This window comes from Phallusia mammillata, chromosome 1 (assembly GCF_965637545.1).
Source record: "Phallusia mammillata chromosome 1, kaPhaMamm4.hap1.1, whole genome shotgun sequence".
Classification (NCBI taxonomy): domain Eukaryota; kingdom Metazoa; phylum Chordata; class Ascidiacea; order Phlebobranchia; family Ascidiidae; genus Phallusia; species Phallusia mammillata.
In genome coordinates this window covers 11,001,144-11,022,782 of record NC_137252.1, presented here as the reverse complement: position 1 = coordinate 11,022,782, position 21,639 = coordinate 11,001,144, and the positions used below count along the sequence as shown (strand labels likewise).

The 21,639-nt window shown below is 37.1% G+C and overlaps 4 protein-coding genes across 6 annotated transcripts; 2 read left to right on the top strand and 2 right to left on the bottom strand.

Moving 5' to 3' along the window:
• The first annotated feature begins 665 nt into the window (after nucleotides 1–665).
• LOC145222531 (serine/threonine-protein kinase PAK 5-like) lies at nucleotides 666–7,985 on the top strand. Of its 2 annotated transcripts, XM_080088682.1 has the most exons (11): nucleotides 666–1,102; nucleotides 1,358–1,491; nucleotides 1,895–2,844; nucleotides 3,006–3,184; nucleotides 3,246–3,382; nucleotides 3,505–3,628; nucleotides 3,770–3,940; nucleotides 4,330–4,590; nucleotides 5,001–5,261; nucleotides 5,812–5,983; nucleotides 6,307–7,985. In XM_080088682.1, exons 1-10 carry the CDS (start codon nucleotides 902–904, stop codon nucleotides 5,962–5,964), a joined length of 2,571 nt encoding a protein of 856 aa, XP_079944808.1. In that variant the 5' UTR covers nucleotides 666–901; the 3' UTR covers nucleotides 5,965–5,983; nucleotides 6,307–7,985. The 2 variants fall into 2 exon arrangements, with proteins under 2 accessions (XP_079944808.1, XP_079944803.1); XM_080088677.1 differs by having other exon boundaries at nucleotides 5,812–7,985.
• Nucleotides 7,595–15,579, bottom strand: LOC145222558 (EH domain-containing protein 3-like). Of its 2 annotated transcripts, XM_080088704.1 has the most exons (10): nucleotides 14,958–15,579; nucleotides 14,660–14,866; nucleotides 14,138–14,326; nucleotides 13,864–13,999; nucleotides 12,753–12,844; nucleotides 11,997–12,102; nucleotides 10,875–11,053; nucleotides 10,108–10,297; nucleotides 9,669–9,727; nucleotides 7,595–9,206 (listed from the first exon to the last, which is right to left on the bottom strand). In XM_080088704.1, the coding sequence occupies exons 1-9, from the start codon at nucleotides 15,495–15,497 to the stop codon at nucleotides 9,699–9,701; spliced, it is 1,668 nt and encodes a 555-aa protein (XP_079944830.1). In that variant the 5' UTR covers nucleotides 15,498–15,579; the 3' UTR covers nucleotides 7,595–9,206; nucleotides 9,669–9,698. The 2 variants fall into 2 exon arrangements, with proteins under 2 accessions (XP_079944830.1, XP_079944838.1); XM_080088712.1 differs by lacking the exon at nucleotides 9,669–9,727.
• Nucleotides 15,580–16,265: 686 nt separating this feature from the next.
• LOC145222572 (dynein regulatory complex subunit 5-like) lies at nucleotides 16,266–19,649 on the top strand. The gene is made up of 5 exons (XM_080088724.1): nucleotides 16,266–16,589; nucleotides 16,917–17,637; nucleotides 18,064–18,186; nucleotides 18,616–18,793; nucleotides 19,071–19,649. Exons 1-5 carry the CDS (start codon nucleotides 16,412–16,414, stop codon nucleotides 19,248–19,250), a joined length of 1,380 nt encoding a protein of 459 aa, XP_079944850.1. The 5' UTR covers nucleotides 16,266–16,411; the 3' UTR covers nucleotides 19,251–19,649.
• LOC145230194 (methionyl-tRNA formyltransferase, mitochondrial-like) lies at nucleotides 19,320–21,194 on the bottom strand. The gene is made up of 2 exons (XM_080095608.1): nucleotides 21,090–21,194; nucleotides 19,320–19,925 (listed from the first exon to the last, which is right to left on the bottom strand). Exons 1-2 carry the CDS (start codon nucleotides 21,192–21,194, stop codon nucleotides 19,320–19,322), a joined length of 711 nt encoding a protein of 236 aa, XP_079951734.1.
• Between the last annotated feature and the right edge of the window lie 445 nt (nucleotides 21,195–21,639).

Below are 21,639 nucleotides of genomic sequence, written 5' to 3'. Positions count from 1 at the left end.
TGGTTACGGTTTAATTTTGTTTCCACCAGACGACCCTGTTTTCCAGAAATCGCGCGGCAAAACTCATGGCAGCAAAATTACTGTGCTATAATTGTCTATGTTGTTCAGCTGCTTAATTGACGTAAAAAAGTAACAATTAAGCCAGTGTTTATAATGCAATAACACTACACAAAAACAATAATTGTGTGTTGTGCTTGTTGGCTCATCGGATTATAAAGAGCAGACTATTTCTACGACAAAAGGCAATTGAAAAGTTAAGAAGTTTATGTTTAATAATTGATGTTGATAGGAAATTAAATAAATGTTGAAATGCCAAACTAAGCAATAAACATGTGTAAAATGGTGTTAGTAGCTCTACCGTTTAGAAGCAACTTTTATTTTACGTTCGTACATTTACTGTCCCATTGTACGAACCAAATTTTGTATTTACGGAAATCGAGAATTTTTGTTTTTACTACTTCGCAAATTGCGAATGACAATTGAAAGTTGTAACAGTTTTTTGATTATATCTGTTGTTCTGTTTAAACTTGTGGCTCGCAAAGTTAAGACCCTTACTTTTCCGAATTGGGCATGAAAAAAATCCATTAAATTCAGTCAACTATAGCCAGGTGGCTTTTTTAGTATTTTTTCGTGTGCAGAAACTTATAAAGCTAATGTGCTTGAACCCAACGCATTATTTCAAATCTTTCAGATTGTGGTGCTGTGAAAAACACTTGAACAGTGATCTGCTATTTATTTAAAACACTTGAACATTGGTCTACTCTACTCACTCTGCTGTTTACTATTTGATACCTAAAGCTTTTTTTCATGCTTGTTGTACCTGGGCAAACTTGAACATGTAAAGAAGGGAACATGAAAAAACTATAGCATCTTTGTTCTGTGGACATTCAAGGCATGAAACATGTTTGCTGGAAAGAAAAAGAAGAGAATTGACATTTCTGAGCCAAGCAATTTTGAACATCGAGTCCACACTGGTTTTGATGAGGATGAGGGACGATTCACTGGATTACCTTTGCAATGGCAAAGTATCATTCCCGACACAAAAACTAGACCTCGTCCTCTCATTGATGCTAGTCTCATTACTCCAGTTCCAACAGAAAAGGTTGAAATAGTAAATGCATGCAAATGCATAATAAATGACTGATTTATTACTATTGATAAAATGTAATATCCTTTCTGTAAATAACAGGCCTGAAAAGCCATCTTATGTGTTTGTAATTTTGTCAACAGTCCCAATTTTTTTGTCGACCTCTATTTTATATAGTTACTCAAGCATAACTGATTGGAAAGGTACATTGTTAATCCATAACGTGTAGATTTTATTTTTATGTTATCTATTTGATATGATTGGCTGTAGGAAATTATTACTGGAAAGAAGAGAACTGGTAACGGAGCTCTACCTCACCTGTCTTCATTGTCAGTAACAAGATCAAATTCATTGAGAAAAGAAAGTCCTCCTCGAATCAGAAAGCTCAACATAAATGATGACAGGTGCCAAAAATGCATTGGAAAGTTATTGATCGCAAGTTCTAACTTGCTAATCCTTAACTGATAAACGATTAAATTCATTCAAGTTTAATTTAATCCCTTTGGGCAATTTATGTAGGGTATTGTGAAGCCAAGTTGATAACACCTAATTTCCATATATGTGTGATTAAATATTATACCTGAAATCCATCATAAAGTCTATGACCAAAACTGACTCATCATATCTAAAGTATCTGAGAATAGTGCCTTTAAATCTTCTGTATAGACTGATACACTGAGATTTATGAACTGATTGTCTCGAATTTCTGATCACTATTGAAGAAAGTCTCAATAATAAATGTATATATATATACTCCTATTTAATAGGTAGTTGTTCAAGTTAATCAAGTGCCAACTTTTTTGTTAGAATTCCAGATGCTGTAAGGGAAGATGGCACTGGTTCATCTGGTGGTTCAGAAATTGGAACAGTTAAGTCAAGACAGCCAAGTTCAAGACATGATGATCATCGCTCAAGAGACAGTTATTATAGAGATAATTACCGACGAGGTGAACAGCCTGAGACGCCAAGAGATACAGATCATCGCAGTTCTGATCGTAGTCGAAATGAGAGCAGCAGACATTCTTCTTCAAGAAGAAGACATGAAGACAATGACAGAAGGTCATCAAGAAGAAGGGAAAATGGGGAGGAACGAAGTTACGTCAATGTTGATCCAAGATCGTCAAGGGACCGTGAATCACAACGTTCAAGAGGACCTGAGTACACGAGACACAAAAGCTCAGATGCTGCTCGAGATTCTTATACTCGTGGTTCTTCGTCAGGTGTCGATCGCTATCAAGACAAATCAGGAAAATCTGAAAGCCGCTCATTTGATTCCGGTACATCATCTCGACATTCCAGTAGACAGGACCGACATCGAAGTGAGGATCGACCCAGAAATAACTATGAAAATGATCGATCTAGAAATAACTATGAAAATGAACGATCTAGAAATAACTATGAAAACGACAGAGCAGATCGTGGTAGTCGGCCAAGGCATGAGAGTCATAATGACCATAGAACAAGGGACCACTATCGGAGTAAAACTGAACAAAGACCTCGAAGGACATCAAACGATCAACATCCTCACCGGCACGGTGATGGTGTAGATGTGCCTGACAGAACTGTACATCACTATCAAAATGTACCAAGTCCGATGAATGATAGGTTTTATGAAAACACTTCAAAACCTCGATCTAAAACTGAACATCCATATCAAAATATACCGAACCCCATGTACGAGGCAACTGGCCCAGTACGGTCAAGCTACCATAGGGATCATAGGTCACAGACCATGTCCCATCAAAACCTTCACACAGGTATACATGTAACTTTTTGCAGTCAGATTGTGTGATTTATCTGTTGTTTTACCAGCATACAGAACCTAAAAAGCTACTGGAACATTTAAAATCGACTCCATTTTGTAGTACTGTATTTCTAATTTAGGATTATTAATCTTAGTTACTCCCTTTTATTGCAGGCTTACCAACAGAAAACCCATCCAACCTACGAAAGCCAAATATTCCCATTAGTTCAGGGGGCCTGCCCTCAAAACATAGTTCCCATTTTAAGAGTGCTCCTGATGTTAGCAGAAAACCTTCAGAAGAGCGACCATTTGAGGTTCCTAATGAGCCACCATCATATCAGTCAAGAGATAGGGTGGGTTTCAGTAGTTTTCTTTGTGATTGTTCTTAAATATGACTTATATTTTTTTATGAAGGATTATGCACTGGAGTCATCGACATCGACAAAGAAACAAAGTTCCCGGCCTCCAGCTACTAAAGCGTATGACTCAGCACCGAGAGATGAAAAGCCACAGGAAAGTCGAAAAACGAGCCGTGAATCAAACAGGGAAAGGTAGGATTCTAATTAAAACTGTTAAAACGTTAATTTATGGTTGGAAGACAGATTTCAACAAGGAAATGCTTAAAAAGGCAGAAGTGCTCTGGAAACGTTGCTATGTTTTGTAATTGTTGTAGGAAACCATCTCACACCCAAAGCCAGCCAACAGTTGCTATACCACCACCTGCTGCTCAAAAGGCTCTGGGAAAACAGCAAGACAGTTATGTTGTGTCAGATGCACAGTTTCGAGAAGCCTTGCAGGTATTTTTAGACCACTGCTTTGAATTGTAACGTGAAAAATAAAACTATTTGGGCGTTAACATGTCACAGAAACATATTTTCTGCAGTGACCAAGTGTCTTACTGATGGTCAAAATTGAACCGTTCTAAACCCGTGTTACAGATGGTCGTGTGTCCGGGGGATCCCCGCGAAAGCCTGGAGAACTTCGTCAAGATTGGTGAGGGCTCGACAGGCATAGTTTGCATTGCGAACGAGCGAGGCACTGGACGGCGGGTTGCTGTCAAAAAGATGGATGTGCGCAAACAGCAAAGACGTGAGCTGCTTTTCAACGAGGTAAAATGCCTCAGGGCAAGTCTGTCTGGTAAGGCTAGCCTTGTGTTTGTGAGTTATGACTTAAGACGCACGCTGTCGTTGAGTATGGGCGGTAACAAGGAAATGCCATATTGGGTTGCATGTAGTCTCTAAAAAAATATATTTTTAATGCGAAATACTTTATTCACGGTGGCACTGCTTTCCGTAGTAAGTCATTTAAGACCATATCGTGGTGTAATTTAAAAAAATACCCAACTTCAGAAATAGCTTTGACTTTATCGTTAGCAATGCCAATGATTTCAATACATGTGCCAACAGCCATACTACACACTCGAATTTTACTGACAAAAGTCACCATGACTATAGGTTTATAAACCTGCATCAAAAACTCACACTTCGCCTCTCCACAGGTGGTGATCATGCGTGACTATCACCATGACAACATAGTCGACATGTACAGTAGCTTCCTGGTCGGTGACGAGCTTTGGGTGGTAATGGAATATTTGGAAGGCGGAGCCTTGACCGATATCGTCACCCGAACTCGTCTCAACGAACAGCAGATAGCTACAGTGTGTGCATCGGTGTTAGATGCTCTTGCCTACCTCCATGCCCAAGGAGTCGTACACAGGGATATCAAAAGCGACTCAATACTTTTGACTGGAAATTTACAAGTAAGAATGCCCTGATATATGTTGTATAGAGGCTTGGTTCTTAAACGCAGTTTGTAACCGTCAGTTATCGAATATGGCACGATTTACGTAGTTGGTAACTACATACAATTGCCAAATGTACTAATTTCAAACCTTTATTGTCGCTTTGGGTGTTAATGACCCACAAAAACAATTCCCACTGTTGTATGTTTTTATAGTTGGTAACATAACGCAATGGAAAAGTTTTAAACCATTGCTTTGGTTGCTTGTGACACAAAATGCAAAAAGTTGTTGCAACTATTTATGAAGTTTTTTTTTCCAGGATAGTCATTGTACAGGTCTCCTTTCATTTAATACATACATGTTGTGTTTGCACGTTTGTTCTCTTTTACATTAATTTCTAAATGTAAACAACCCTGAAAACTTTACAGGTCAAGTTGTCTGATTTTGGATTTTGTGCTCAAATTTCGTCCGAAGTACCTAAGCGCAAATCCCTGGTGGGAACCCCCTACTGGATGGCCCCAGAGGTGATTTCCCGTGTCCCCTACGGCCCCGAAGTGGATATTTGGTCCCTGGGTATCATGGTTATGGAAATGATTGACAAGGAACCGCCATATTTCGACGAAGCTCCTCTACAAGCTATGAGACGAATAAGAGATATGCCTCCACCAAAGCTTAGGAACCCTCATAAGGTAAAGAAAATATTGTTTATGCAAGTTTTTCTAGAACAGGGGTCACCAAACTTTTTACACAGCGGGCCGCATAACATTAAAATGAAACGCGTGGGCCGCAGCACCGTTCCAAAAGCCTTCGTGATTCGCGAAGCGCTTTTGCGGGACCAGCAGAAGCTAAAATCCACTTAGAGTCAGATAGTGCTACTGTCAAATAGTAAAATTGTGTGAAATAATAGTCCTTCTACTGAAAATACTTGTTCGCAAACAATAACAATAGCATTGATACTTATAGCCTTGTCTGTGGTGTAACAATCTGCTTTGGTTCATTTTTATGCGTCATGTGAAACTAGGTGAAAATATTCCCACATGTTGTTGTGGAAATACATTCGCAGTAAATTAAATTTTAACGGTTAACTCAAGCTTTATTAAGATGTATATCAAGACCAAATACTTGCGGGCCGTAGTTTGGTGACCCCTGTTCTAAAAGATACAAAACAAATTTCTAAACGTCATTTGTGCAATCTACGTACATTTAAAATATATATCTAATCCCTGAACCATTTCACAGGCCTCCCCGATGTTGAAGGGCTTCCTTGATCGAATTCTGGTTCGTGACCCTTCAGCCCGAGCCACCGCCCGCCAACTGCTTGACCACCCGTTCCTCAAGAAAGCTTCGCCTGACGCGTCTATTGCTCCCCTTACTAAGCCAGGAGCAAACTGAAAGGCATCACATAAATGGGGTGTGTGTTAGGCTGTCACATTTCCTGTTAATCAAATTGTGTTAATTTTTAATGTACAAGAGGTATGTTTGAGGCCGTGTTGTTTATTTGAGGAAAACTTTGGGTCTCAGGTTTCGAAGTCACCGGTGCTGTTAAGTTTTTGCAAATATATCTCTGTAGCCGCACTTATTTTTCTCCTTCATAACATCACAAAAGTAGTTTAATTATCCTGACATTCTATCCGCTTGTGCGCATCTTAAATCATATCAAACCACAGTTTTATTGCTTTTGCATTCGAACCGTAAATCAGGACTTATTTTTTGTGGCGATGCGTTGTTTTGCAGAACACGTCTGAGCACTTTCACCCTATTGCGAGCAACTTTTGCAAATCAGAGGCGATCTACTTTATGTCCAGCTGAAGGGCGTTTCCTCACGGGTCATAACGCAAACTTGCTGGGCTTGCTAAATGTTAACATAGCTATCGTGTGAAACAGAGTTGTCAGTCGGGCCGTTCTTTTAGCAAACAGGTTTAATTTCGGACCTAACTTCACATTCTGTGTCATTATTTTTTTAATATACTGGGTATAGCTAGTTGCGGGATATAACCTAATGCCCAACAGCCCCAAACCGTCTTGTTTAGGCCGTTGTCCATTGTGTATGTCATCTTTTCAATAAGGCCTTTCAATCAAACTTTCGGGCCTACATGGGCTTCCAATATGATTCAAATTTAGGGTCTGTTTACATCCCTGGTTTGAAATTATTTATACGGTGTAATATGTGTTTCACAGTTTAAGTGCACAAGGAAACCCGCATGGAGTGTTCAAGCCGTGCATGCAACGCGTGCATGTTAATATGTTGTGTAACCGTTGGTCGAAAGAGTAATCGTGTTTTCAGTTTCCCGTATAGTGAACCAAAGCTTTCTCATTGTGCCATAAGAAAAGTAATTCCTCTCTTATCATTGTGTGAACATGACTGTGCTCTTCCGGGTTCTCACAAAGCAACCAACCTTCCATCATGCTCTGCGCCGCCACCAAGTGTTGAATATGTATGGCACTCATTACACATTGTTGCAAAATGCACTTGCTGGATGCATTGTGTTTTTTACCAGATGGTAATAAATGTTGCAGTTTATTTGTAAAGTATAAACGAATAAAATGACCATTTCGAATCTTTGAAGAATATTTTGTTTTTGATTTTTCAATTCTGTAGTGACGTTAATGCCACGTCAAAATTGTGTTTGTGTTGTTAATGTCCTCGCTAATTTACTTAAACATAAACGCCAAAGGCGCTTGTGTAAAACGTATTGGTTCCACGGTGTCTAAACTTTTGGTACTTTTTCGTTATGTATTTTTTTGATTTGTGAACTAACGGTGCTTCCAAAAACGCTATGTGATCATTTTCCAATCTACTGTAGATCTGTGAACTGCGCAGTCGATGTACGGTCGACATGGCAACCAAATAATACAAATCGTGTGATTTTGTTTCCGATTTTTTTTGTGGTTTATGTAAATGTGAATGATGTACAATACAGGAATATATATGTACACTGGAAAGCTGTTATTTATACACTTGACTTTTCTCAAAGACTTTGCGTATGCACAACGGTCAATAGCACAACGGTTATATACCGTGTTGTTACTGCACAAGTTTATTCAGATGTTATCGTGAAACACTGAAAACATGCGAAGGTGTGATGGCCGTATCTGTAAGTAATCGGTCGTTTTGATATGCGCTTATATGGGAGTGTCATTATTATGTACATTTTGTACACCGCGCTAACGAAAACAGGAAAAATGAAACAAATCAAAAACATAAGCTGTTTACGTCGGTAAAAGCAGAAAAAAAATACGCCAGTGTTTAACATTCGGCCGCTGCTTGGTCCCTGCTAGGACCCTATATATTAGATGACTGCATAAAGCTTGTATCATATAACAAGGGTTAGTGCAGGTTGCGGCGTGAAAGGTGGTAACCACGCAAAAGCCGGCCCCGTTGCTGGGAGATTAGGTGTTGCACAGAAACGGGGGGAAACAACGCGCAAGGTCACTGGAATACGAAACAACGCGGTCTTACGCAAATAAAATTAAGCTTCTCGGCCACCGGCCTAAAAGCGATGAAGCACAATTCCAATTTCGGGGAAGTACCGTCTATAGTGTGAGAGATATGACCAAATATGGAGCGCAGCGCCAGGCCATGCTCCATTCAAAAATCTATCGCTTTACGTTTAAACACTAAATGTTCATTTTCTGACGGAAGCAAAAAATCATATTGCGCCCAAAATCATGTATGTACACGAACAGTTTAAAAACAAATATATGTGGTATTTGGTTCATTCACAGCACTGTCCAAGTAGAAGCAACCGACAATCTTCGAGCAACCAACAAAACGGTTTCGAGAGGCCTTATACTATAAATTAAGAATTGCTTTGTAGGGCAAATTATGTGAATATAGTGAAAAGTTAGGTGTGCACTTATGGGTGGTAGTTAACAATGGAAACGGATTACTCTGTGTAATGCTTAGTATTGACAAACATGAACTATTTTATTGTGAAGAATCTTGTATGGCCCTTTGCATGGCTGTTTTGTCTACGCACTGCTTGGTTGTGTCTTGACCAAATGCGAAAAACAGTTTTTCATCAAAAGTGCACAACAGATAAAATAAAAGTCTTGCAAATTAAAATCCATCTACATGGTTGAACTAATTTTTAAACACCACTGAAAAAGACTTCTAAGGTGACTAATGAGTGCAATTTTCACTTTTATGTCAGATAGTATGGGTAACTCTATCAGGGACCCTCAATATTTTATATATTTTATTAGAATCCTGTGTATATTGCTATAATCCCACTCTGGTACTGTATATGGACACATTATTTTTGCTAAGCAACACATTGGCAAATCATACTGAATGGATTGGGTGTTTCGCTTTTCAACAGTGGCCATCACTTTAACTTTGCTATCTGCATAAGGTTAAGATTGGATGGCATGTAATATATTAAGCGTCTTAAAAATCTACGCTGACTTTTAAAGACCTTTGTTCAAAGAAAAACAAAATAAAAACATTTTTACATGAGTAACTAGGAGTGGGCGGTACAACGCTTACCGCCTATTGATCTATGGGAGAGCAGTTACTTAAATCAATTAGTAAATAGTAGCAAATGAAAGCACATTAAGTTAAAACAGGGTTTCCCCCAACTGATGAAAATGCAAAAAAGTCAGGAAGTCTCCACCAGCTTAATGATGTCATTCTGTAAAAGAGTTAAAAAATCAGTAACATTGTCAACAAAATACAATAGATTATAATGTTTACCATCACATATGAAAGTCAGGAAAATATTTCTTATCATTGAATATATATTCACAACATATGGTCAGTCTAGTAATTCCCTACTGTCGGTTATTATTAGCTACAGTCAGTGAGGCCTAATTGAACTGTCAGTTAGCAACGCCTGGTAGCCAGCTGATTGCACTTGGTCTATTAACAGATAAAAACTTCTGCAACTTGTATCTTGATAAAAGACAGTTCACCAATGATAATGAAACTCTAGGCGCATGTTTAAGCTGTTACAAGTAAAGTGACAAAAGTGATAGTTTCAACACATGTGCATTTAGCAAAAACATGTGGTGCTGTAAAAAAATGGCATTAACTGTTAACCACAAATGTTGAAAGCATGCACGTAAAAAACAAGCAAGAAAAACAAAACTCAAACCTTGCTAAGTGGAAGAAAGTGATCAATGACTCAGTATGATTCATCATTAAAACCATTTTCTGTGTTCAAACACAAGCAATTTGAGTTGGATGCTTCACCATAGGGTATTATGAATTAATTTTTACACAGCAAATGCAAACAAAGGATGGCATTGAATAGATGTAGCAAATAAAACATAATGACTGTTTGCAAAGTTTGTCTAGCTATATTTAGTGGTTGCATTTAAGTACTAGGCATAACCATGCAAGGTTGATGGAAAAATCAGTAGTCAGTATTTGAGCATCCAAAACAGGCTTTTAAACTTATATAAACACAATTTAGTTCAGTCTTTAGGCAATAGTGCAGATGAATAATTGATAAATTTCCACGAAAGTTCAAATAGTACAAAAGCTTTAACCATCTCATGCAAAACATAAAATCAAGATTAAAAAAAACTTACTATTTCTTTGCGCAGGTGGAATCAAATGTTCAGGTAGATCGTCAGGCAAGTTATGCCCTTCCAGTCTCACACCAATGAGATGCATAGCAAGTGCAAATTCTTCCTCTGTAAGCATACCGTCCTTATCATAATCAGCCAATCTCCACACTTTGGCAAGGGCAGTGTTTGGAAGCTTGGACTTGACCATTTCCTGTCATAAACATTCCAATTTGTTTACATTTGCATATGTATGACTGATAAACATAACTGAAACCTGTATATCTTTCTATATTGCCATTAAAAAGTCTTAAAATTGGTCCAAGAACAGTGGTTTTTAACCTGTTCTCGATCGAACCCAGGGGTTTTGGCAATGCTGAATCAGGGGTTCAACGAAGGTCTTTTGATGTACAAATAGTCGGCAACCGCTTTAATCAAACTATAGGGGTATAAAGTCACTAAACATAGCAATTTTTTTTGCTAGATGGCAAAACATTGGAAGGTTGTAAAGTAGGTTATATTTTACGTAACAAAAAAATGTGCGCATTGTTCGTAAGCAGCAAAACAACAACTCTTTGTTGGAAGCAAAAACATATGGTCAAAAGCACAAAATGATTTAGAAACCTATGACGTAACGTTCAATCAAGGTTGAAGAATATGGGTTCGGCCATAAAAAAGGTTAAGAACCACTCTCCTAGAATAACTCAAACAAATTCTGTTGCTGCACTAGTGGCTGGTTAAGAATCATATTGTTATGCATTTTAGTTTTGATTTACACTGTTATGTTTCACCTTTTTGGCAGCACTTCCTTTCACTTTTCCATTGATAGGATTGAGAGTCATAAAAATCTCATCATATTCACTTTTCTTGTCGGCAACAATCCAACCTCCTTCATAATCAATCCCGGCATTTGCCCCTTCACCCCATTTGTTAGTAAAGGGATTGTCAACAGTTGATGCGAATGCTCCACCTGTCAGAACAACACTGATTGATATGGTTGTAAAAAAATAGAAACAGGTGCGAGAAGCCAGCTAGTCTGACTAGTGCTTCTTAATAGCAGTAATAAAAAACTTGAACAAGCTGATAATAAACATATTGCAAAACTGATATGTTTGGAAACCTTTATCTGTGGATATTTTTGTAGTAAATTAGTCACTTATATGTATACTTATTTTGATATCTTTGAACAGTTTTGAAGATGACAAATGTCCTAGCTTGGCTATTTAATCATGCAAACAATTAAAAAGTGAACAGTTTTTGATTCATCTACCCATAATACTGTACTCATTATATGTATCGCATGCAAAATCAAATCAGTTTTAAATCAACAAATCATTTTCTACATAAATTTTGAATCTATCGGCTTCTCAGCCATTTTAATCCATTTCGGAGTTTTTTGTTGTAATTTCGCCAGGGTTTTTTGCTTTAAAACACAATCTAATATGTATTATATATATATGAATAAGTATGTAGGTCAATAAGTCTTGATCAAAATTTCTACAGCTGTCAAAGATTGCCCAAACATTCTATGTTTGTTTTTAGAGCGTTGGTGTCGATTGGTATTCTGATCTGGCTACACAGTAGAATTGACAAATGAAATGATATGGTGGAGCATAGAACTTGCTAAATTTGCATGTCGCATAGTTGCATAATTATTGTGTGATGATACAATTTGGCATGATTTGTAAACTAATATACCATCATTGGGAGAGGAGGGTCCAATAGAATCAAATACTCCACCTAAATCATTCCGAAATCAAAAAGTCACTATTAAATCAAGAACAACATATTGATATGAGGAAAAATACCAAAACCAAATAAAAAAATCCTTTTTAGTTGCCTCTTACATGTCGGCATTATGGTTCACTTTTCGATCATTTAAACATGCCTAAGCTACTTATGATGAAACTGACCTCGTACAGCTGGGCCTTCCTTCTTCTGAACTTCACTGTTTCTTGCTTCTTCTCTTTGTATCAGTTTCATAAGCTCAGCAATGTCCTTGGCCAACATGTCATCAATCTGTAATTACATGTTATTGTAAGTATCTGAACATTTGGCTTAAATGGCATACTCCTAAGCCCAATGTGCAGTCATTTGTAACATATTGCAAAAATACATTTGTTTTTTAAAAGAAATTGTGTTGTAGAAATAATTTCAGGCAAATACACAGGAAAATTGTTGATGTACAGAGACTTTTCAAAGTAATGATTAACAGTTCAACAAGAGTTCATTGTCTATGACCTACTAAGACATCAACACAATAGATGTGAAATGAAATGTCAATAAAGTGATAACATGTGATAATGAGCTATCTAAAAAACTAATTGGCTGAGCAAAGATTTGCTGTTGTAGAATGGTACACCAACTAAGTAGATTTGTTATGTCATAAGAAGGAATATATTTAACAACCAAGAATGCACGGTTAGTGGCTTGAGAAAATTTTGTTTGGGAGGACCATTTGTTTAAGTATATAAGTGGGATTAGAGTCTTATGAAGTGGCCTACTTCCTTGTGGGATGACAATGTGGAAGTGCATCAACATTTATCATCAATTTGACACAGTGAAATGCAATGGCCCTTCCTCAACGAAAGTGCTATTTTAGGGGTGGGTTAAAGCAGTTGCATGTACATGACCTCATTAAATACGTTTTAAATTTTACAATTCTATACCTTTTGCACCATGGACGTGCTCAAACTTCTAAACTTGGTGAAGTCAGCCAACTTAAGTTGTTTTCGCATGTCTTCAACTTTGGGGAAGTCGCCTAAAATTGATGAGACAAAAAGGTGTTTTATACTTGTTTTGTTGGGAGTATACATTACTTATCATAGAAAATTGCACCGAATACCACACAACAGACCAATCCACTTAACATAGCTTAGGCCTATTTGCCATAGATTTATGTATATGTGTTTAGTCTAGTAAATTAGTTAAACTGCTGGTACTTTTCTTCATCTGATAAATTGTGCATGTGTGCCCATTAAAAATGGAATCACTTTGATACCAGAAAATCAAATAAAATTGACTTAAGTGATTTTGTAGCAGAGATCTTAAAGGTTGTTTCGAAAAACCAAAAATGCTGTTTATCACATAAGTTTGTACTAACTCTTTTAGCACTACCAAAAACTTATCAAAAATGGATTGTTTTACTTGTGTAAAAATGTTGCTTTAAACATCATTCATAGCACTACTATGTGATAAAATGGATTTAAAGTATACCCATTGCTACATTTTAAATATTTGATTTTTCTGGTCCAGGATATATGTCAATGTCTAAGTCACTGTCTGCAGGAATTGCTGCAAAACCAATAACTACATTATAGCATTACCAGGGAGTTTCAGTACGTTCATGTAAAATGTTAGTTTAACCAGTACCCATAAGCTACCATTAACGATGATAAACCCACATAACTGAATAATAAGTTGAAAGGCTGGAATTCAATACACACATCAATGTAGGTTGATTGTATGAGTGTCAAGCTACCAATAAAACTACAGTAACTAAGAATTGATCAGCAAACAATACATGAATACTCAACCAGGCAAGTCAGCCCAAGCAATTAAACATGGCCAAGAAAGATTTTACAGTATGTTTATAAATCATGCCAATCTTATTATGAGATAACAGGAAGTATGACTGGTCATTTTTACCAAAGAACAACAATTCAAAATCAACATACTTGTTATGGTTCTACAACAATATTAATACAACAATTTCTTTCCGGTGTTTTAAACTAAGGATGCTGTGACTAAAAATGGAACTTAATAAGGTTGACTACTTACCCAATGACACATGATGCTTGTTTGCCAGTTCGGCATAGATTTTGTCCAGATCTTGGATAAGCTTGTTCTTTGCCTTGTCCTTTCCGAACATTGATGGCATGTTCTCATGTAGATGACTGATGATGTATGCATGCACCTAACAAAATAAAACATATTGCTAAATCAGTACATAAAAAATTGTAAAAAAAGTACTCTAGATGCATTTTTTTAATGAACACATTTTTACATGTTTATGAAAAGATTTTAAAAATATATAAGATGGTTGTGAGTGTACTTTAGCAAGCCGTGCCCTCTTTATAAGATCATTCAGTTTCCTTAGGGCAGCATTTCTGGGCAAGCTTTGGATGTCTTCAAAAAGATCATTCCTTTCAGCCTCAAACAACAATCGATTGTCGTCATAAAGAAGTGGTTGGTCCCAGAATGATCCGATGTACACTCTGACCACTTCAGGTGTTGTGATAACCTACAATGTAATAAAATAAAATAGTAGCGCCATGACATAGTAATAGGTACCAAAATTTTGCGCACACAAAGACAACTAATACCAACTATTATTAGATCTGTGAGCTGAGAATAACCAAAATGTTTGAAGAGTTAATAAAAACAATATTAAGCTTAGTTTAACAAACATATTATTGAATTCTCGTAAACATTGTGATGTTGCATATATAAGGAAGTAATACAGTATTTAGTTTTGGAAATGAAATAGAGTCGACTTTGTACTTTCAATAATATAACAACAATGGGCACATAGCACATGACAGTTTTGTTTTTGTTAAAATGCTTTGTTTCCGACCTTGCCAAGCGACCACATGAGGGCACCATAGACTCTCATCAACTGCTGTGTGTTCACTTGGTCAGCTTTGTTTAAAACCACTCTAATCTTTGAATCGTACATTTTTACAGCATTTAGAGCCTCGTGAAACTCGTCCGATATATCTAATTTGTGAGCATCAAATAAAAGAACAATTCGATCCACTCTTTCAGCAAGCCATGTCAAAACCTGCAAATTTATACAAAACAAATTTTCTTTGTTAGATATGATACTGTATAGATCTTAAAATTTGAAGCCACTAAAAACAATGGGATTTTACCTTGGAAAAGTCATATCCACGATTTACTCTCTGCTTTTCACCAGACAATATACCAGGAGTATCAATGATGCTGATGCTTTGCAATACTTCATTTTTCATCATGGAGCATTGAAGTCTTGACAGAAAGGCATTTCCGAATGAAGAAAGTGCTGTGAAAGGCTTACTTGTATCAACAACAAGTGCGTTGCCAGGAATGACTCCTTCGTTGATCGTTCCAGTTGTTTTGTCTTTATCTCCGTGCATAATGGCAATAAAGCAATCGGTTGTTGGTTCTGGTCCAATTCGCATACCAGGGAAGTCCTTTTCCAATAGATATCGAATAAAAGTTGTTTTACCCGTCGAGTATTGCCCAACAAGAAGGATCATCGGTTTGGAATCAAAATCGGCATCTTGGAGGGGCGGAGAGTGGAAGTCATGAAATTTGTACATGTCTTCCAGGGGTCTTAAGTTCTTTTTGTACAACTTTTTCAACCCCAATGCCACATTTTCAAACACCTCCGGTTCCCTCTCCTTCTGGTCACCCTTCAACCACCGCAGCATTGTGACTTTGTGGCTACTTAACCCTTTATTGCCTAACAAAATTTTCTTAAATCCCTGCTTTTAACAACAAAACAAGATTACAATAAATGAAAGTAAGCTTTCACAAATAGATAGATGTTGTATGATGCGGGCTAAATTTTATATTTTCTTCTTGAAATAACTTGCTAGCAAAAATTGTTAAAGCTTAATACGGCAAATCTTAATTTAAACACTACAACACAAAACTTAAAACACAAAGACCAAAAGTTCTACAGGTTCTGATTTACTCGCAATCACTATCAAAAACCACCGTAACGTCCCTTTCTGGCTACTCTTCACGTCCGCTCAACTTCCAGTAACGCCGGAAAACCGTTTACTTCGCGTCTTGCGAAGGGGACCAACCCATTTTTCACGATGATGGTGATGTCATAAACTAGCGTGACTAATACGTCACAATGTTGTTACGGCCGAGTGCACTTAAGTTTTGTTGTCTTGTGATACTAAAATCAACAAATCCCACCTGGCAATTAGTCGAACACTTTACGCCAAATAACATATGTTTATTTTGGAAAATAGGCAAAGTGTTTTTGTGGTAAGAAACTTTTACACATTGTTTTTTTGTAAAAACATGTTTTTAGCTTTCCTCTATTTCCAGTTTTTGCTTTTTTAAGGAAAAAAAATGTTTGCTTTTAGAAGCTTTGCTAAGATGCATAAACACAAAAATATTTGTCGACGCAAAGGCACAATAAATTATGTGGTCAATTTAAAAAAACACCTGTGTGTTATCGCCACCTAGAGTGTTGCCATAGAAACTATCAAGCAAGACTAAAGAGCGTCTTGCATAGTTCTCCTGTGTGTTAGAATGTATTGTAAATAAATTGCTTTTTATGTCTCATCTACCACGTATATAGAGGGTTTAACTGAGCGGTAGCAAAATGGTGGTGACAGATATTCGGTCAAGCTTAGTAAAAAAGGCGATTGGTCCATCAGCAGGTGTCAAACAAGACCCCAAAACTCTAAGAAGAATTATTGCCGAAGACCCCGACTGGTCACTTGCTACAGTGCCGTTGATGAAAGACCTCGCCATTAATCACATTGTTGCAAACTTTAAAGGTAAACAGTAAAACCAATTAATACACATTTAAATAAGTGCACCCCCCAAAATCTACAAACAAAATAATTTTTCAAACTGCATGGTTGATATTTAAATAATATAAAATGTACTAAAAACGTTTAAGAAACTGAAACAAAAATGTTAATTAGTACATAGCATGTAAATCGCATTTCAGCTTTTAATATTTGATAAAGACTTTTTTATTATATTCAGTATAGGCCTTAGGCAAAATGATTTATATGCTACATAAAAAATAACATTTTTGTTTCAGTTTTCATAAAAATTATAGTGCTATTTATATTATTTACCATAAATTCCTTAAACAGAACATCCAGTTCTCAAAGGACTGCACTCAAAAGACAAAATAAAAGTCTTGGATAAAATTGACACCAACATTCCTTTGGAAGTGACTGCACACCTTGTAGATGATGAAGGGTATTGGAAGCGATGCTGTAAAGGAAAATATCAAGTGTGTGACGTTTCAACTTACGGAGGAAGCTGGAAAAGAATGTTCTTTGAAAAATATCTAGAAGGTCTCATAGAAACGTTTGTACCGGAGCAGACAAGTGATGAAGTTATTGACAAAGCAATCCCATTGGCATCGCGCTATGTACGACGATTAAATATCCGTCAACTTTTACCACCTGTCAAGGATACAACCAAGACTGATGATGCCGCCAGTGACGTGTTTAGTGATACTGGATCAGAAGCACCCTCCATGGACCATTTTGAATTCGGTGCTGTTCTGGAAAAGATGCCTCACCTGGAAGAGCTTAAAGTCATGTATGGAGTGAATGACTGTGGCATGAACTTTGAATGGAATCTTTTTCAGTTCACTCAGAGGGATTGCTTGCTTCTTGCGAAAAGCATCAAGAGCTGCAAGCAATTAAAGAGCATTTGTATTCATCAAAGTAAGGTTGACGATGCAAAGGTTCGAGTACTGATTAGCCACTTTCTTGATCACCCATCTTTAACTGATGTTGATCTATCCCAAAACTGTATCGGAGACAGAGGGGCCAGAGCAGTGGCAAAGCTGATAAATAACAGGTGATTGTTTTGTTACATATTTTCTTTACATTCAATTATGTAGGTATGATTGTAATGAAAAATGACCTATGTTGAACACTGTATAATGTTGTTTATGAGTTAAAACAATGTTTAAGTTATGTCAAAGTGAAACCATTAATGTTTTCAAATTAAAAGATGTGGTAAATGATCTATTGTTAGATCCCATACATATGCTGCAATGGCTTAATATAGTTCAGGGCATTAACACCATGTGATAAACCAAATATCTACTGTTTAAGTAGCTCCCACCAACTTCTACTGACTTTACTTTGTTATGTTCATGTGTAAATGGTAGTTACATACGTTTTTGTGAAATAGTGATATAAATAGAGTTGTTTTCATAAATTAGCATAAAATGTCTAGATTTGTATTATTATCTGCTGTTAACAATAAATATATGTCCAGGTGTCCCAATTTGCGAAGGGTGACACTGACTGGCAACATCATCAGGGGAGATGGGACAAAAGCCATTGCCTATGCTTTAACTAAAAACACCCACCTTAAAGAGCTCAACTTGAGACTGAACAGGTGAGACAAACAAAACAGTAGAAAAAAGTTGCCGAAACTTAATAATCAAAATGTGCATATTATAGTACTCTAAAGTAGTGTTTCTAAACTTTAATGAATTGTGGAACTTGCAATTTTGTAGACTTAGCCCAGGGGTGGTAACCTGCGGCCATTTTTGGTATGCAACGAAGTAAAATCGACTTGTGTTATATAAAGGTGCGGCCCGTGATCTAATCCTTGCGATTGTATTTGGCCCCACAGTGACAAAGGTGGCCCACCCCTGACTTGGTCTGTCAGCAGATGATTTGTGCTCCATAACATTTGAACATTGAACATTTTACAATTGCTTTGAGTATAGCGATTGTTTACTGCATTGTTGCCACTGTGTTTTCAGTCACCAAGCTGAAGATACTTTTTTGTTTTTATTTACCCGACAACTACTTTTTTTAGGCTTGGAGATGAGGGTGGACAAGCCATCATGAATGCCTTGCTCAAAAACAACTCCCTTAAGAGTATCAATGTCTCCGGGAATGACATGACCGAACCCACAGCCACTGTACTGTCACAAGTTCTGCAAACTAACACCAGTCTCACCTCTATTAATATTTCTGGGAACAGAATTGGAACTGTAAGTTTATTTTTCAGATAAGTTTTTTTCAGCCTAGTTAAGATAGATAGTACAAACTGGTGTAAAAATTTCATACAACTGTGTTCATTGAAATTGTCTACATTTTTGAATTTTTAGTTATCAGAAGACAGTTAAATGTAGTCTATTTCAACAAGCAGTGGTATAGAAATCTTGTTACTGACTATAAACCTTTACCTTGGACTTTGCGATAAAACATACACATATATATAGGCCTGAAATAGTTCATTTTTTTTCAACCAAGACCATTTGTTGACAGGATGGAGGCAAACAACTGCAAGAAGGCATGGAAGTGAACAAGACGGTCATTAAACTTGACCTTCGGTTGACTGAGGCTGGACAAGAGAGCGAATATTGCATCAACCAAGTCCTTAAAGCAAATCAAGACAAAGCAAGAGAAGCAAAAGAGGCTATGAATTCAGCAAACAATCTGAGATAATTATTTTTCCAAATTGGCACCAGATTTTAACCAAAATTGTGTGGGTTTAATTAAATGTTTCTCTTGTATTTAAGAAGTTTGTTGCGCATTAGTTTTTATAGGTTCACATGCTGTAAAAAATACAGTTTTTCCTTTTTTTAGCTCTCTTTGCAGGTAGCCATTTTTAAAGTCCTGTGCTAGTATCACCTTGCTTTGTATAATAAGTTTCGTGCACCCAATGTATCCAGACTTGCATTTGGTAATAAGTGTTTTGGTGGGCACATGAAAAAACACTTGACCTGGTAAGGCATCTTCAGCAACCACCTGTGCTTGGCTTTCACTACATTGCTTGATTTCCGCAAGTTTTACCATTTGTTCTTGAAACATGCAGCGCAATAAAAAATATTTCTGGTCACCAAATGCCCGATATTTGTTCCAAATATCAGTAGAAGTCATTGTTTGAAAATTAATCAATGTATCATTTAATGTTAAACGAGGTGCCTGAGTAACACCAGATTGGTCCTGCTCTCTTGCATTGGCTAGTTTTGATGGAAGATCAGTGAGTACCTCAATACAAAGTTCTGCTCCAATAGTAGCCAGTTTCTCATATGTTTCAAAGGCGAAGGTCTGGTCGCTAATGGTCACAGGTTTGCTTTGTGCTAAAACTTTTCCATGATCGAAATGAGAAGGTTTAATCTGCAAACAATCAACAAACGAAAAAAGGGTTACACACAGTGGCGTATCCAAGGGGGGGGGTTTGGGGGTCCGGACCCCCCCCCCCCCCCCCCCTTTTCAAAAAGTTGTGCGTACATTAAATAGGCCAAAATCGTTCCGTTTACCACTGCGTAATAACAGGGAGTCGTTATCTCAAAGACGCGAGCCTTCAATCTCTTGTATTCGCTTGTTATCTAATCGCCAATTGTGACGTAACAAGGGTTTAATAAGGAGGTTTATGCGCTAACAATCGGAAAGTTACGTTCCAGCTAGGACGCTGGTAGCAGTTTCTTGCTTAGTGGTAACTGCACTAAGTGCAACATATCAAACTGTTTTTGCATTTGTACAATGTAAAAGTGTTAAAAACGTGTAATGTTGTGTTGCTTTGATCCGCCAAACACGTAATAGTTTGTCAAAAACATTAGATCGATGTAAATCGAGTTATGTTATTAGGGTAATTTGTTACTTGCCAGGCACAATTTATGCCTTCTGCAGTTACCACCTTTAGTGCATTCGTGACTTTGCGCAACTTAACAGTAGGATTACCGCTTCAGCAAGAGATTTAGTTCTTTAGAAATTGGACCCTGTTTTTTTAAGCAACGATTTTGATTACCTGACAGTCACGCTTATTTTGCAGCTGCAGTTTGGCTGTGTAAGCTAGATAGCAGCGGCGAAATCAGAAAACTACAAAGCTTTCGCTAAAATTACCTGTTCTTCCTGTCAATTAGATGGGTAGAGAAACCGCCAATTTTGGAAAAAGTGCTTTGCCGCATAACGCGTCGTTTTGAACGACGTGTGATGTCATAATGACGTCATTAGGGATTTCCCCCAAAAAAATTGTTGGACCCCCCCCCCTTTAAAAATTTCTGGATACGCCCCTGGTTACACATATGCCATTTGCCCCGAATGTTACACTAAACTCTTCACATTGGTATAGCTTTTCAAAAGTGTAACAAGCAAACACTTGAAAATCGGCGTGGGGCTTGCTGTTTTACCTATTTGTTGTGTGTTTGCAAATTGAAAGTGAAAAAGATTGACAGAGTTATCAAATTATTTTTCCAAAAGTTGTACTTTCCAACATTTTCGGGCATATAACTGTGCAGCATAATTTTCTTTAACAAAGCATCAGGGTAATAAGTTATATACCTGAATAACTGTCACTCCAGTTTCTTTATGGCCAGCCTCAATTGCCCTAGCAATGGGTGCAGCACCTCGCAATGCTGGCAAAAGACTCCCATGCACATTTATCATTTTACAAGGAAAACTCTTTATCAAAGACCGAGGAATTAGTTTTCCAAATGATACAACAACTCCAACATCGAACTCCTCCACATTTTGTATTTGTTTCCATTCGTGGATGGGTAATTTTGCTTTTTGTGCAAATTTTTGTACAGCTAATTCTTGTCCTTTGGACTGAGGCAGGTACACAACCTTAAAACATACATTAGGAATTTAGGACCATACTGCTTATATTGTAACATGTAAATTCACCAATCTTATACTTCAGTTTGAAAGCAGGTTTACCATTACATATGACACATCTAGTGATTACATTGTACTGCAAATACACTGGTCAATAATTCAAAAATTATAAATGAGTTATCATTCAGAGTATCTTTACTCCAAAAAAACGTTTTAACAAGTTTTTGCAAAAAACTATGCAAAAATAATTAGCCAACATAAAATGCTTTCTAGA

What these genes read in the sequence shown, in the direction of transcription:
- LOC145222531 (XM_080088682.1), top strand. Translation starts at nt 902, where the DNA reads ATGTTTGCTGGAAAGAAAAAGAAGAGAATTGACATTTCTGAGCCAAGC. An exon ending in CCATCAAAACCTTCACACAG is followed by an intron (nt 2,845 to 3,005) that starts GTATACATGTAA and finishes CTTTTATTGCAG; the next exon opens with GCTTACCAACAGAAAACCCA. An exon ending in AGCTTAGGAACCCTCATAAG is followed by an intron (nt 5,262 to 5,811) that starts GTAAAGAAAATA and finishes ACCATTTCACAG; the next exon opens with GCCTCCCCGATGTTGAAGGG.
- LOC145222572 (XM_080088724.1), top strand. Translation starts at nt 16,412, where the DNA reads ATGGTGGTGACAGATATTCGGTCAAGCTTAGTAAAAAAGGCGATTGGT. An exon ending in CTCAACTTGAGACTGAACAG is followed by an intron (nt 18,187 to 18,615) that starts GTGAGACAAACA and finishes TACTTTTTTTAG; the next exon opens with GCTTGGAGATGAGGGTGGAC. An exon ending in CTGGGAACAGAATTGGAACT is followed by an intron (nt 18,794 to 19,070) that starts GTAAGTTTATTT and finishes ATTTGTTGACAG; the next exon opens with GATGGAGGCAAACAACTGCA.
- LOC145230194 (XM_080095608.1), bottom strand. Translation starts at nt 21,194, where the DNA reads ATGATAAATGTGCATGGGAGTCTTTTGCCAGCATTGCGAGGTGCTGCA. An exon ending in CTGGAGTGACAGTTATTCAG is followed by an intron (nt 19,926 to 21,089) that starts GTATATAACTTA and finishes GATTGTTTGCAG; the next exon opens with ATTAAACCTTCTCATTTCGA.
- LOC145222558 (XM_080088704.1), bottom strand. Translation starts at nt 15,497, where the DNA reads ATGCTGCGGTGGTTGAAGGGTGACCAGAAGGAGAGGGAACCGGAGGTG. An exon ending in TCATGTGGTCGCTTGGCAAG is followed by an intron (nt 14,327 to 14,659) that starts GTCGGAAACAAA and finishes ATTACATTGTAG; the next exon opens with GTTATCACAACACCTGAAGT. An exon ending in AGAGGGCACGGCTTGCTAAA is followed by an intron (nt 14,000 to 14,137) that starts GTACACTCACAA and finishes TTATTTTGTTAG; the next exon opens with GTGCATGCATACATCATCAG.